Below are 14,661 nucleotides of genomic sequence, written 5' to 3' on the forward strand. Positions count from 1 at the left end.
TTTATTTAAAATATAACTGACAGAATGTAGACAATTGTCCCACACCACGGGCGCTATCCACCATGCCAGCTTTTGTTGGCTTCTTTTAAAGTGTGTGCTGGGGATCTGAACTCAGGTCCAAATGCCTTACCCAATGAGTAACCTCCCCAGCTGCAAAATGGAGATTTGATATATTCATAAAACTGGAAGGCTTGCTGTGGTGACCTACAAGGACATCTAAAAATGGTGTGTGACGGCTATTCCTGGTTATCAATCTGGCAACGTTGGGATCAACTAAAACTCAAGCTGTCAGTTAGTCAAGCTGGGAGGGATTTTCTGGCACGCCATGTCATGCAGGGACATAGCCTGGGATTAGGCTGATGTGTCAAAGAGCACATACATTTTATAGCCAGCTATCCCTAAACAATACCTAGGACACACAGGTGACAAGTGCCCTATGATAACTGTATGTTTCGACCACACCTAATCTGACGTGTGGACCTTCCATACCTGAACTTCAGCACCAGCTTGGGAGATGCGTGAGGCTCTGAATTCATCAAAACATTCAAAGTCATCCTCTTCCTCTGCAAGTGGGGCCAAGCGAGGCCTGCCATGCCCAGAGTCCAAAGTCATTTGTGCATCAAATTCCTTCCAGGGCTTTGTATCCAAGGGAATACTGTCTTTACTCTCACTATCAAAACTCCCTGGGATCTCTTTTGGCTTCGGTGAGGTTTGCCTCCGACATCTCTTACAACAGAAATTCTGAAGAGCGTGCCCCACAAAGGAAAAGGCCCGGCGGAACCTCTCCAGAGCCAGCTGCACTTTGGTTTTCCTGGTCTCTCCTTCGGGGTGCCCGTCCCTCTCCTCATTGCTGAAGGAATTGAGCAGCAAGGCAATGAAGAGGTTAAGCACCTGGGGTAGGTAGTAAGTGAAATTTAGCAAAGGAAGAGGCACTCAGAGTTCCTAGAACAACCTTTCCCCCAAGGCTCAAATTCTCACCAAATGAGAATTTCTCTCCCTCCCAGCAAAGCTCTCCTACATAGTCAGTGACGAGATGAAGACCAAGAAAGAACAGGGAGAAAACACACAGAAAATGCAAGTGAAGGGATACAAACACAGGAAAGGGGGCATCCAGAAATCATTATATAGAGAGAACCCGGACACCGAGAGACAGACACCAGGTGTTCTCTCTCGTATGCAGGTCCCACTTTGAAGGTTTTGCAGATGAGTGTATGTGAGTGTGGGTGGATGAGTGGGTGGGTGTCAGACATGAAATAGAAAGGAAACTACAAGATTAAGAGGGTTTTTTTTTTGAGGCAGAGGTAATAACAGAAACATGGAAGCATAAAGGGTCCTACTGGGGTGGGGAGGGCACGACAGGAATCCCTGGGGACGGGGAGGGGGGGAGAAGAGGTCCACAGGGCAAATCTTGTGCATTAGGGAGATGGTTAGGGTTCAAATCCCCACCTAAGTGCCAGGTGGGCATGGAAGCCAGCCTGGGATCCCAGGCTCAGAGACAGCTAGTCAAGCTCCGAGCAAGCTGGCTTGCCAGGACAGCCATATCTGGGCACTCTGGGCTTGACTGAGAGGTCTGGCCTCAGAGAACAAGATGGAAGTGATCCCAGCTTCAGAGACAGCTAGGAAAGCTCCAAGCAAGCTGGCTTGCCAGGACAGCCATATCTGTGTGCTCTGGCCTTGACTGAGAGATCTGGCCTCAGAGAACAAGATGGAAGAGTGATCAGGATAATTTCTGACATCACTTTAGGGCCTCTGCATACCTCCCTCCAACACACACATACCTGGGCATACATGTGCGCACACATACACAGGTGCCCACACACATGTGAACATGCATACACACTCATGACATACCGCATACACATGAAAATAAGAAAAAACACCAAGTTATATATGTAAATGTCACAATTAATATATTATGATTTGTACACTAATTTATTTTTTAACTTAAGACTCCTTTTATTCTTTACTCGTGTGTGTGTGTGTGTGTGTGTGTGTGTGTGTGTGTGTGTGTGTACATGCGCATTGTGTATACAGGTGCTTCCGGAGCCCAGAAGGCTTCAGATCACCTGCTGCAGGGGCTCCCGGTGGTTGTGAGCTGCCCTCTGCTGAGCAGTGTTCTGAGAGTGTGCACAGATCTCGTCAGAGATCTCCAGCTTTACCAGAATTGCTCGCCCTGAACCTTTGCTCGTGTTTCTCCTGCACCTTCTCAACTATCACAGCCGTCCACAGATCCTGTCTCAAAGTTCTCTTCCACCTCCCATTAGCGATGTCCGCTCCCCTCGACCTCGGCTCACTCACCAGCTGTGCAGACAATTTTGCTAGGCACTCCGGATAAAGCTATCTGTGAGACAGTTCCTTACATCTGCCCCATGACCCCTACTTGGTTCTGATTTCGAGTCCAAGGATCTTAATGTGCCCTTATCTCTTCATGTCCTCACTGATATGGGTCTAATTGGCCTCCTCGTTGCCATCTAAGCTGCTGGCTGTAGGAAAAGACTCAAGCTGTTTCCACAGTAAGGAAGCCCAACAGTAGAAGGTTCTGGAGAAAGAACAAAGACTTTTTTTTACCTGCAGACAGATTTGTTCACTTTGTTACTTAATGCTTCTAGGAATTAGTCATGAGAAGACCCAGAGGAAGGACCATTTTTTGTGTGTGTATGTGTGTGATGTATGTGTCTATGTGTATACACATGTGTATGGGTGTGGGTGTGCACATGTGTGTGTATGCATGTGTGTGTGTACGTGTGTGGTGTGAGAGGGCTGTACAGACAGAGGTCAATCTCAGAGCGTGTTCCTCTGGAGCCATCTGCCTGTTGTTTTTGTTTTTTGAGACAATGTCTCTCCCTGGCCTGACGCTCACCAGGTAGGCTAGGATGGCTAACGAGTGAGTCTCAGGGATGACCTGTCTCCACGTTCCCACAGCACTGGCACAGAAGCACCAGTCACCACATGAGGTTTTCACTCCTTCCTTCTGGGATGGAATTTAGGCCCTTGTGCTTGTATATTAAGATCTTTCCCACACCTTCTTGTGCATATTTCTAAGACTGAAAAGTCAGCTCCATCTTTCCCCACTGGACATCTCTTTAGATCTTGTTCACCACATCAAGTCATGCTGATTTCCCTAAGCCCAGCGGTCCTCGACCTGTGGGTCACGACCCCCACAAGGGTCACATATCAGGTATCCTGCATATCAGATATTTACATTACAATTCATAACAGTAGCAAAATTATAGTTATGAAGTAGCAACTAAATAATTTTAAGGTTGGGGGTTGCCAGAGCATGAGAAACTGTATGAGAGGGTTTGCAGCATTAGGAAGGTTAAGAAACACTGACTTAGTCAATCACTGACCAAGAGAACATGATTTCTTACAAGAAGCATCAGGGAAAAGTGTCCGTGGGCACAGCCAGCAAATGACATGCCAACACATGTCCCGGGTGTTAAAGAGGTTTTGTCCCATGCCTGTACCTTTCTCAGGCCAAATTCAAAAGGATATTTTTTTTCAGTTTTATATTTTAAGTGTGTGAGTATTTTGCCTGTTCATTAAATGCTTGCTTAATGCCTGAAGGGTCCAGAAGAGGCTGTCAGGTTCCCTGGAACTGAGTTACAGACAACTGTTGGCTGCCATGTAGATGCTGAGGATTGAACCCAAGTCCTCCGGAGGAGCAGCCAGTGCTTGTGACCACTGAGCCATAGCAGGGCAGCTGCACACGCAAACTCACAGCAGTTACGACAGCATGCACAAACCTGTTCAGGCCTAAGCTGGACCAAATCCCAGCCTGGAGAGGGGAAGGGGCCGTGAAGTCCCTCCCCTACCCAAGGAGATATTTGTAATTGATGGCTGCCAGGAGAGGATCCCGGCCTGCATAAGACCGAACTAGACCCTCTGAATGTGGGTGACAGCTGTGTGGCTTGGGCAGTGTGTGGGGTAAATACTGGTTCCACTGCTAGTGTTCATCCCTAGTGCACGAGCTGGCTCTTTGGAGCCTGGTCCCTACGGAAGAACACCTTGCTCATCCTAGATACAGGGGGGAGGGCCTTGGTTCTGCCTCAAGTGATGTGACAGGGTTTGTTGACTCCGCATGGGAGGCCTTGCCCTCTCTGAGGAGTGGGTGGGAGTGGGGTGGGGAGAATGTGGAGGGAGCAGGAAGATGGGAGGGAGAGAGAACTGAGAATGGTGTGCAAAATAAGATTGTTTAAAAAACAGTGTTGCTGCCGGGCGGTGGTGGCGCATACCTTTAATCCCAGCACTCGGGAGGCAGAGGCAGGCAAATCTCTGTGAGTTCGAGACCAGCCTGGTCTACAAGAGCTAGTTCCAGGACAGACTCCAAAACCACAGAGAAACCCTGTCTCAAAAAACCAAAAAAAAAAAAAAAAAGTGTTGCTCCTGGTAAATTAACCACACTTCAGGGATGGAAAGGGAGCCAGGGACTCACCACGAGCTTTCCCACCACCATGATCAGCACGAAGACAATGATGCACAGCGGAGAGCCGTCCATACCCTGCATGCATTCCCACATGTTCTCGATCCACTCCCCGCAGAGGATGCGGAACACCACCAGGAAGGAGTGATAGAAATCGCCCATGTGCCAACGCCGCTCCTGGCCGGTAGAGACGGTCTTGTTGAACTTGGTGCCGAAAAGCTGCATGCCAACCACGGAGAAAATGAAGACCACAATGGTCAGGACCACGGTCAGGTTTCCGAGCGCACCCACGGAGTGGCCAATGATCTTAATGAGAGTGTTTAAAGTGGGCCAGGATTTGGCCAACTTGAAGACCCTCAGCTGTGAAGACAGACAACAAACAAAAAGGGAAGAAGAGTTATGCTCACACATCCGGGGCTATGCTCACACATCCGGGGCTATGCTCACACACATGGGGCTATGCTCACACATACGGGGCTATGCTCACACACCCGGGGCTATGTTCACACACCCGGGGCTATGCTCATACATCCAGGGCTATGCTCACACATACGGGGCTATGCTCACACACACGGGGCTATGCTCACACATCTAGGGCTATGCTCACACATCCGGGGCTATGCTCACATATCCGGGGCTATGCTCACACACACGGGCTATGCTCACACATCTGGGGCTATGCTCACACACCCAGGGCTATGCTCACACACCCAGTGCTATGCTCACACATCTGGGGCTATGCTCACACATACGGGGCTATGCTCACACACACGGGCCTATGCTCACACACCCGAGGCTATGTTCACACATCCGGGGCTATGCTCACACATCCGGGGCTATGTTCACACACCCGGGGCTATGTTCACACATCCAGGGCTATGCTCACACATCAGGGAGCTTATCCAGAAAGCAGGTGACATTCCTCAGCCATGGCCATTAGGACTTTCAAAACTGGTCACACTCACCTAGGGCAGAGTCACCATCCTCCTAGCTAACACACTATTTTTTTAATTTAAATCTCTTTTTTCATCTTTTTATTTTATATGTATGGGTGCTTTGCCTGTGTGTGTGCCACATATGTTTAGCATTGGAGGAGACTAGAAGATTGAGTCAGGTTCCCTTGGAATGGAGTTATAGACAGGTGTGAACCACCATGTGAGTGCTGGGAATTGAACCTGGGTCCTCTGGAAGAACAGGAAGCACTCCTAACTACAAAGCCATCTCTTTAGCTACTATTTAAATCTTTTAAAAATTATATTTATTCATTTATTTGTGGAGAGAGGAACACATATGTATGATGGCAATTGAAGGGCTGTCCAGGTCAGAGCAAACCCTGAGGGGTATTGTCTTGGTTGATGAGTCCACAGTGGGCATCACCACCCCTACACGTGTGGGGTTGTGCTGTATATATAATATGTGTGTATATGTGTGTGTGTATATATATGAGTTAGACAGCCCGTAAATAGCATCCCTCCATGGCTCCATGGTTCTCCTCTGATTCCTTTTTTGTGAGTGAGTCCCTGCTCTAACTTCCCTCAGTGATGAACTATGACCTGGAAGTATAAGCCAATAAACCCTTTACTCACCCAAGTAACTTTGGGCCAGAGTGTCACATCACAGTAGCAGAACAAAACTAGAACAAAGGTCAAAATGCAGCTCGCAGGAATCAGTTCCCCTTCTGCCATGTGGGGCCCAAGAATCGATTTCAAGTCCTCAGGCTTGACAGCAAGGCTTTTACCCTACCTGAGCAATCTCACCAGCCCTGTATTTTTATTTTAAAATAACAGATACCTTGTTCTGGGGCTGGAAAGATGGCTCAGCAGTCAAAAACTCTTGCTGTTCTTGTCGAGAACCCAGACCTGTAGCCCAGATCCCAGCACCCTCACTGGGTGCTAGTGTCCAGATCTGACCTCGTCTTCTGGCCCCCCAGGCACCTGCACACATGCGGTGTGCATTCAGATACACACGTACACATACATAAAACTTTCTGGAATTGTTTTTAAGAAATCAACCTCAACTAGCTGGGTATGGTGGCACACAACTGTAATCCCGACCTTGGAAAGACTGGGAATTTGAGGCCAGCCTGGGTTACCCAGGGAGGTGAGTATATATGCAAATTGTGTCCTGGAATTAAGGCGAGATGAATTGGTCCAAGATAGCCGTTGACCCCACTCATTTTATTAATATTATTATTATTATTATTATTATTATTATTATTATTATTATTCAGAATGTTGTTACATGGTGAATCAAGAAAGAGGAGCCAGGGCCAGGTATAGCAGCACACCTTTAGCCTCAGGACTTGGGAGGCAAAGGCAAGGGCTTTATAGGAATTCACAGACAGGAGGGTCTATATGGTGAGTTCCAGGATAGCCAGGGCTACATAGTGAGACCCTGTCTCAAAAAGAAAGAAGAGGAGGAGGGGAAATAAGGAGGAGAAGTGGGGAGGTAGAGAGAGAAGGAAAGGGGAGAGGGGAGGGGAGGAGAGGGAAGGAGAAAGCAGGGTAAGGGAGAGGAGGGGAGAGGAGGGGAGAAGAAGGACCCAGGTGAAATGGCTCAGTGGATAAACACACTTCCTGCGGAGTCTTCAGGCCTGAATTTGGGCCCCAGAATGCACAGGGTGGGGGGCATCACCAACTCCTGCAAGCTGCCCTTTGACCTCCACTCGTGAGCCACTGTGTGCACCCACACACGGACACAATAAAAATAAGTTCAAAATAGAAGGAAGCCAGGCGGTGGTGGCACACGCCTTTAATCCCAGCACCCGGGAGGCAGAGGCAGGCGGATCTCTGGGAGTTCGAGGCCAGCCTGGTCTAGAAGAGCTAGTTCCGGGACAGGCATCAAAGCTACAGAGAAACCTTGTCTCGAGAAAGAAAAAAAAAGGGAAGCGCCTTACCACCCTGAAGGAAGCCAAGAAGGAGCGATTCGAGCGGCTGTTCTTATCGGACAGGTTGGTGTAAAGGACGTCAGCGAGACTCAGAAGGGCGACGATGCTGTCGAAGACGTTCCAGCCATGGCGGAAATAGTGGTACGGGTCCAGCGCGATGATCTTTAGACACATTTCCGCTACGAAAATTCCAGTGAAAACCTGCAATGGGACAGAGGAGACTCCTGCTTAAGGATGGGCTGAGTGAACCACAGCAGTTGGGAAGAAATCGTTAAATCAGCATGGTGGCTGAAGCCAAGGCCCAGGCACCAGGCACACAGCGACAGGCACCTCACTACACGACAGTAGCTGCAGCCCACGAGGAGGCGTTGAAAGTCGGGCTAGACCCATATTCTACCTCCAGCCGCATTTCTGTCTTACATCACTTTTATTAAAGTCTTAACTCATCACACAAAGCCGTGGGTTGACGGTGACATTTTGACACATGCATGCCTTCTTGTTCACCCTCCTCCTCCACTGCCCCCCTTTTCTCAGGCTCTCTCTTGCTAGCCCCACCCCAGTAAAACACATAAAGTGGGAGAGTTTCCTTATTTTAAGAATTTAAGAGAACGTGTTGCTTTTTCAGCTAGAAACATGAAATTTTACGAGGAGAAGATTGGATATTCTGGTAAGATTTTTCAATCCATTAGCTAATTAGAGTAAAGCAGCCACTGACTAATTGTGTGTTGTATCTGATATCTCTGAGAGACTCATTTTCCCTGGAGGAAAAGAAGATGCCTCCCACAGGAACCGTGAATGAGATTGAGCAATTGTTCAAAGTTCGGCTTCCTCCCTATCTTCAATTTTCCATTTTAACTGAGACTCGGTCTGTGCAGTAAAAACCAGTGACACATGCTCAGGAAGTCTCCACACCACTCCCCACCAAGCAGTGATGCACTCTCTCAGGAGCATGACCCTCCATATCTGCCTGGTTCTTCTTTCCTGAGGATTTACCTATGGATCAAACCTGCATTGTTTTAAGACAACAGTGTCCCCGGTAACACAGGGGGGCATGGGGGTCATTACTGTGGGTCTCTGGAGATGGTTCACATTTTTTTTCTGGGATGGGGGGTTGCTGTGAGACAGAGTCTCACATAGCTGAATTTGCTATGGGACTGAGGATAACCTTGAACGTATGATCCCCCTGCCTCTGACAGCTGGGATCACAGGCATGCATCACCACACCTAATTTTTGTGGTGCTGAGGACTGAGCCCAGGGCTTCATGAAGGGTAGGCAGGCACTCTGCCAACTGAGCCACATCCCCAGCCCTGGTCAGCATCTTCTGAGTTTTCTCAAAACACTCAGAACGTTACTTTTAAGATTGTCCACTATGGCTTCTACATGACTAAAGAGATCTTAACATGTTAGAAGGTTAAACTAAGGCCTGTGAAAAACCAAAGAGGCGAGCTGCGCAAAACCTCTGATCCAACGACGCCTTTGCCTTTATTCCATTTACAGGAACAAGGTTGCAGTCTGGGTTATGGTTACTGAAAATGTCTGCACCTGGACAGAGTTAAGATTCAAGCTTCTATACGCTTTCCAAGAGCCTGAGATTACCCAGTTTGCACCTTGGCAGAGTTAATATTCAAGCTTCTGTATGCTTTCCAAGAGCCTGAGATTACCCAGTTTCCTATTTTTAGTAGATTTATAAACGTGTCGTCCATGTCGTGATGCTCCATGGCCAGGAAGACGGTATTGACAATGATGCAGATGGTGATAGCAAGCTCAGTGAAGGGGTCCGTCATCACGGTCCGCAGGACCTTCTTGATGCACAGCCACTGAGGGCTACAGTCCCACACTAGGTACTTGGATGCCAAGTTTTTCCCACATGGGAGACAAGGCTCCTGGGATTTTTCTTGTTCTGGAAGAGAATGGAAGGGTGGGGAAGGCGTTTGCTCTGAGCCAGCCTGGCTGCTCTCTGCCTGCGTGTGCCCCAACTCTCCTCTTCCCTGGGATTTTTGTGACACGTAGCCAGTCACACAGGTTTTCCTGCTGATCACGGCACAGAGGAGACACACATCTCTGCACACAACTAAGATGCCGCAGAGTCAAGTGTATCTGACACAGACGCAGAGAGAGCAACACAGATTGGCCAGAGGCTGCGAGAGACAGAGGTAGCACAGGCTCTGCTTTCTCAAGAGAGGACTTGGTGGGGACTACGGCTCTGCAGGGGTGGCCAGAGCTCAGGAGAAGAAAAGGGCGGAGGCAATGGAAGGTTATGTGATGGTTAATGTCGATTGTCAGTTTCGCAGGATCTAGAAATACCAAGGGGACGAACCTCTGGGCACATCTGTGAGGAAATTCCCTAGATTAACAGAGGTGGGAAGACCTGCCTTAAAAGAAAAGGCACTGCTTCATGGGTGGAGGTTTGAATTAAACAAAAAAAACAAGAACACCAGCCATCTTCTCTCTGTCTCTCCCCCTCCCTCCCTCCCTTTCTCTCTTCCTCCCCCTCCCTCCCTCCCTTCTTCCCTCCTTCTCTCTCTCCCCCTGCCATTCTCCCTCTCTCTCCCCTCCCTTCCTCCCTCTCTCTCTCCCTCCCTCTCTTCTTCTTCTTTCTTCCCTTCTCTTGCTCCCTCCTTCCCACTCTCTCCCCCTTGACTATAACCACAATGTGACCAGTCACCTCTTATTCCTGCCTCCATGCCCACCCCATCATGATGGAGCTTTTCAAACTGTGATCTCAAATAAACCTTCCTCTCTTTCTTCCTTAGGCGGTTTTTGTTCGGTTATTTTGTTGTCAAAATGAAAAAAAAAAAAAAGGAACAAATTCAGGCATTCTGGTAGCTACTTAAGCTCAGCCCCTTAGCTCCCTGCACCCCTGATTTGTTGGGTTCCATTTCAGGAACTCACAAAAGTCAAGTAAGGTCGGGTAATAATTTAGAAGTGCTAAAGGGCCCACATATTCCCAGCTTTTCATGGTCTTGAGCATTGGTCCCTTGCCTGGGGCAAGTGTCCTGGCTCAACTATAAGGTCTTTTTTGGCCAACACCAGGTTCCTAGCTCTAACTTAGCCAACAACTGCCACTTACTGGCAAGGTCTTGAGTGCTCTTTTTGGCTGACTTTTGTCATTCAGATCTTCTAAGGTTGCCCAGTCTGCCCGTCTATGCTCTCTAGCCCGTTCCCACCCAGGGACCCACTGGGAGGGGCTAACTCCCATGAAGGTCAGTTCCCAGTCAGGGACCCACGCCGAGCGGCTAACTCCCAGGAAGATCATTGCACTCAAGTCACTCCACTGAAGGGCTCCTGGGACACGAGGAGTCTCTCTTCGCGCTATGGCACAGTGGGGTGGTTCCCAAGAAACCCCCTCTGTGGAGGGCTTCTGGGGGGACACAAAGAACTCCAGTGGGGAACTCACCTTGCATGGTGATGGTCAAGATGCTGACGGCACTCAGCGCCCTCTGCCGGTGGAAGGGGTCTATGTGCTCATCAAAGAGGTCCAGGGGCAAATTCTGGGACAGTCGTTTGGTTTGCTCAAGGAGTTGTGGCTGCAAGAGAAAGTACAGTAGGCCTTTTAAAGGCAGGTGTTGACATTCCCCACATCTCAAAAAGACGTCAAGTAAAGATGCTGAGCATTTGTACGGAGCAGTGCATTGAATCTCCCCAGCATGTATGATGCTCAGGGTGTTTTTGGTTTTTTGTGGGTTTTTTTGCCTGTGTGAAACAGATCAGAGAAAGGGGATTTGGCCATTCGCTGTTCTTAACCATGTGCGTTTCTGGAGTCTGGCCTTGGGTTTTATGTTTTATTCACTTTCAACAAAGAGCAAACAAATACTCTCTACCTTAATGATAAGAATAATTGTTAAGGATTAATACAATATTAGCATAGTTTTTTTTAAAAAAAAAAGAATAATTTTTACTAGCAAGCGTCAACCGTGTCTAAATTCTGTGATTCACACGATCCACTCAGTATATTTATTTTCCAGGATGTCCCATGCGCACATCAACACTTACATATCCAAAATGGAACTGGCCATCTTTTCCACCCCTAAAGTATGTCCTTTCTTGTCTCAACAAATCACCTACTCAATAAGCCGCTAGCATGGAACCTACTTCAGCTCGTTCACTGGGTATCACTTTCTGTGGGTCAGCTTGCTTATCTTTCTTCATTCTTGCCTTTAGCTATTTCTATGAATTCAAACACTCCCTCCCAGAAGGACAGAGGATCCTAAGGCTCAGAAAGCTAGGGAAACTCCCAAGATTCAAGAGATTTGGAAAATTAGAAGATCCACAAGGCCAAGTCATGAGGTTCTTAAAACATTGTGTTTATTTGGCAGGTGCCTGTATCACAGCACATGAGCAGAGATCAGAGGACAGCTTGAAGGGATTGGTTCTCTCCTTCCACCCCACCATACGGGTCTCGAGGATTCAATTCTGGTCTTCAGGCTTAGAAGCACATCCCTTACCCCCTGGGCCATCTCATTGACCTGCTTCCATGAGACTGTAAGTGCAGTAGGCAGCTGCCGGAGAGCACAGACTCTGGCTGAGCTGCGCACAGCTGGAGGTGGGCTTCTGGGGGTGCAGCTTTTGTGAGTCATCTCTTACCCCTGGGAGGGCTTTTCAATGATACAGGAGTCTTTTAGTCCCCCCGTGTGCCTATAAGAAACCCCAATAAAATCACTTGCTCCCCAAGCTAGGTTTGGGTGGAATTCTTTCTTTGATCTGTCATTGATGCCCTATCTGGGCGAGGAGATGTTTTATTCTCCCCCAGGAAAAGTTACACATTGAGTCCTCACACAAGTTGCTGCCACCACCTCTTGCTTGGGGTTACTGTGGCAACGTCTTAATTGGTTTCCTCTAGTCTCCTCCAATCTCCTCTCTTCAATGTGGTTAGCTTGTTGAAAAAGAAATTTCAGTTTCAGATCGTGAGCTTTAAATCATTATAACCAGGCTCAAACACACCTTCATTAATCAAACTGGCAGCCATTACAATCAGCATGTTTTTGCCAACAAGAACTAAGTGTGTTTATCCAAATAGCATACAAATCCCTGCCTTGGGCTTCCACGAACTCTCAGAAAGCCTGTTCTGCGACTCGCTGGCTGAGGAAGTGTGTCCCCGCAAAACACTGTCAAGATGCTCGAAGACATGGTGGAAGGTTGGTGCGCCCAGGTGAATGTGGCAGGTGAGACAACATTTGGATTCATTTAACTTTTGAAGGGCTCGATGTGTGACGTACGTTCAGGTTTTCTTGTGGAAAAGAACTGGCCGTTTGCTGCTGGCCCAGGCCAGCTGCAGGTGGTGCAGTTTTGGGTGCATCTCCCCTGTTGAGCACACTCCTCACATGCAATGATGTCGCTTCAGGAAATGAGACTGGCAGCAAGCCACCAAAGAGTGCCCGCGACCTTTGTCTGGAGCAGGCTTGGTTGTCGAAAATGCTTTGCCATAACCAGTCATCCCTGGTTGTCGTATGAGATCCGCTGGTCCTCAAATGTCACAATCCAGTAGAGAAACGGCCTGTTGCTGTGTAAAGTAAATAATGCGCCTCTTGGATTTTCAGTCAGCTCATGAGGCATTCGTGAGTTTTTTCAGCTCTCCAATGTGCTTCAAATGTCAAACGGCCTTACATGGTCCATGCTGAGTCCACTGACGACTTCTCTCAAGTGGGAAAAGGATGGGTTTTGATGGCTGCTGTCAGTCAGTCGCTGTCAACTCCGATGACTGGCCACTATGCCCTTCATCTTCAAACCTCTTGTCTCCTTTTCGAGATTTGTTGCTGGGCCACCACTGCACTATGTGTGCACTGGGAGTCGCTGGGCCGGTCACCGATGTCACGAGTCTTCTCTGCTGCCTTGTGACCCATTTTGAAATCAAATAAGAAAACCACTAGCATCTTCATTTCACCCAACGTTGTTTCCACAGTATAAGTGGCAACCCCTTTGAGGGTTGAATGACCCTTCCACAGAGGTCGCCTAAGACCATCGGAAAATACAGACATTTACATCATGACTTATAACAGTAGCAAAATTACAGTTATGAAGTAGCCACAAAGCAGTTTTGTGGCTGGGGGTCACCACAACAGGAGGGTCGCATCATTAGGAAGGTGGGGAGCCACTGAGATGAGGGAAATACAAAGCCCACAGCGAGAACTAAATCATTAGCAAGGAAGCACAGTCAGGAGATGAGCGTGGGGATGAGGGAAAACAAATCTTAGGTGGTGTGTGTATTCCAATAGCAAGCAGTTAATGTCAGCAATGCAAAATCACAGTTACTTTCGAATCAACCTACATCCAGGGTTTCAAAAACATACCTCTCCAGCTGGGCCTGGTGGTACATTTAATCCCAGGACTCAGGAGACAGAGATAAATGGATGCCTATAAAATTGAGACCAACCTGGTCTGCATAGCAAGCTCCCGGAAGCCAAGGCTATATATTGATTCCTAATCTCAAAACAACAACAAAACCCACTAAATAAATAAAAACAAACGAACCTCTCCCTGGGTGTACGGACACATGCCTTTAATCCCAACATTTGGGAAGCAGAGGCAGGGGAATCTCTGTGAGTCTGAAGCCAGCCTGGTCTACATGGCAAGCTCCAGGACAGCCAGAGCTATATAGCGAGACACTGTCTCAAACACAAACAAAGAAACAAAACAAAACAAAAGACACACATCTCATTCTCTTGGTTACAGTCCTTCACAGCTTCTTACTGCCTACCCTCAGCAAGAAGACTGAATGAGCTTCTCAGCTTTGCTGTCAGGATCTTTTGTGATTGCCCCATTCTACCAATCCAGACTCCTGTCGTTGTCACCTAAACACACACACATACATGCACACATATGCATACATACACACAAGTGTGTGCACGCACACACACACACATGCACAGATATACACACACTCACGCTTTTAAATGGGCCACGTTCTCCTGCTCATTTTTGCTTCCAGACCTTGGCACACATTCCCTTCTCCACTGGCAATGCCTGCTCTTCCTTTGCCTGGTGAATTCCACTTGGCTTGGACACCACTCTCCTGGGGATCTTTCCTATTCGCTTCTAATTCGCTACTCTTCCTCCTGCTCCAGTCCCATCTAGGTTGGTCTGCACCAAACAGATGCTGCTGGTTGCTCTATACATATGTCCTAGGGCCTCACCTTGAGCACTCCTGAATGCTGGGATTAAAGGCAGGCACAACTATCACCCAGCTAAGAATAGATATTTTATATGATGATTTTTGCCATAAGGATAAAAATAATAGTAGATGAAGACAGAGTCACAAAAGCTAAAGTTGTTGGCAGAGGTTATTCATTTATTCCTAGCTGCCCAAACTGAAATAACCACACAAAAACTGTATTAATTAAATCACTGCTTGGC

General features: G+C 48.0%; 1 protein-coding gene across 1 annotated transcript in view; it reads right to left on the minus strand.

The window, feature by feature from the left end:
* Positions 1-14,661, minus strand: part of Scn11a (sodium voltage-gated channel alpha subunit 11) — a 65,190-nt gene that overhangs the window by 24,415 nt on the left and 26,114 nt on the right. The window contains exons 11-15 of the mRNA XM_057766558.1: positions 10,709-10,838; positions 8,973-9,211; positions 7,320-7,511; positions 4,436-4,783; positions 490-891 (exon numbers count right to left, since the gene is read on the minus strand). Coding sequence (XP_057622541.1) covers positions 490-891; positions 4,436-4,783; positions 7,320-7,511; positions 8,973-9,211; positions 10,709-10,838 — 1,311 coding nt within the window. The remainder of the gene's footprint in view (positions 1-489; positions 892-4,435; positions 4,784-7,319; positions 7,512-8,972; positions 9,212-10,708; positions 10,839-14,661) is intronic.

The sequence above is a fragment of the Chionomys nivalis genome, chromosome 4, assembly GCF_950005125.1.
Source record: "Chionomys nivalis chromosome 4, mChiNiv1.1, whole genome shotgun sequence".
NCBI classification, from domain to species: Eukaryota; Metazoa; Chordata; class Mammalia; order Rodentia; family Cricetidae; genus Chionomys; species Chionomys nivalis.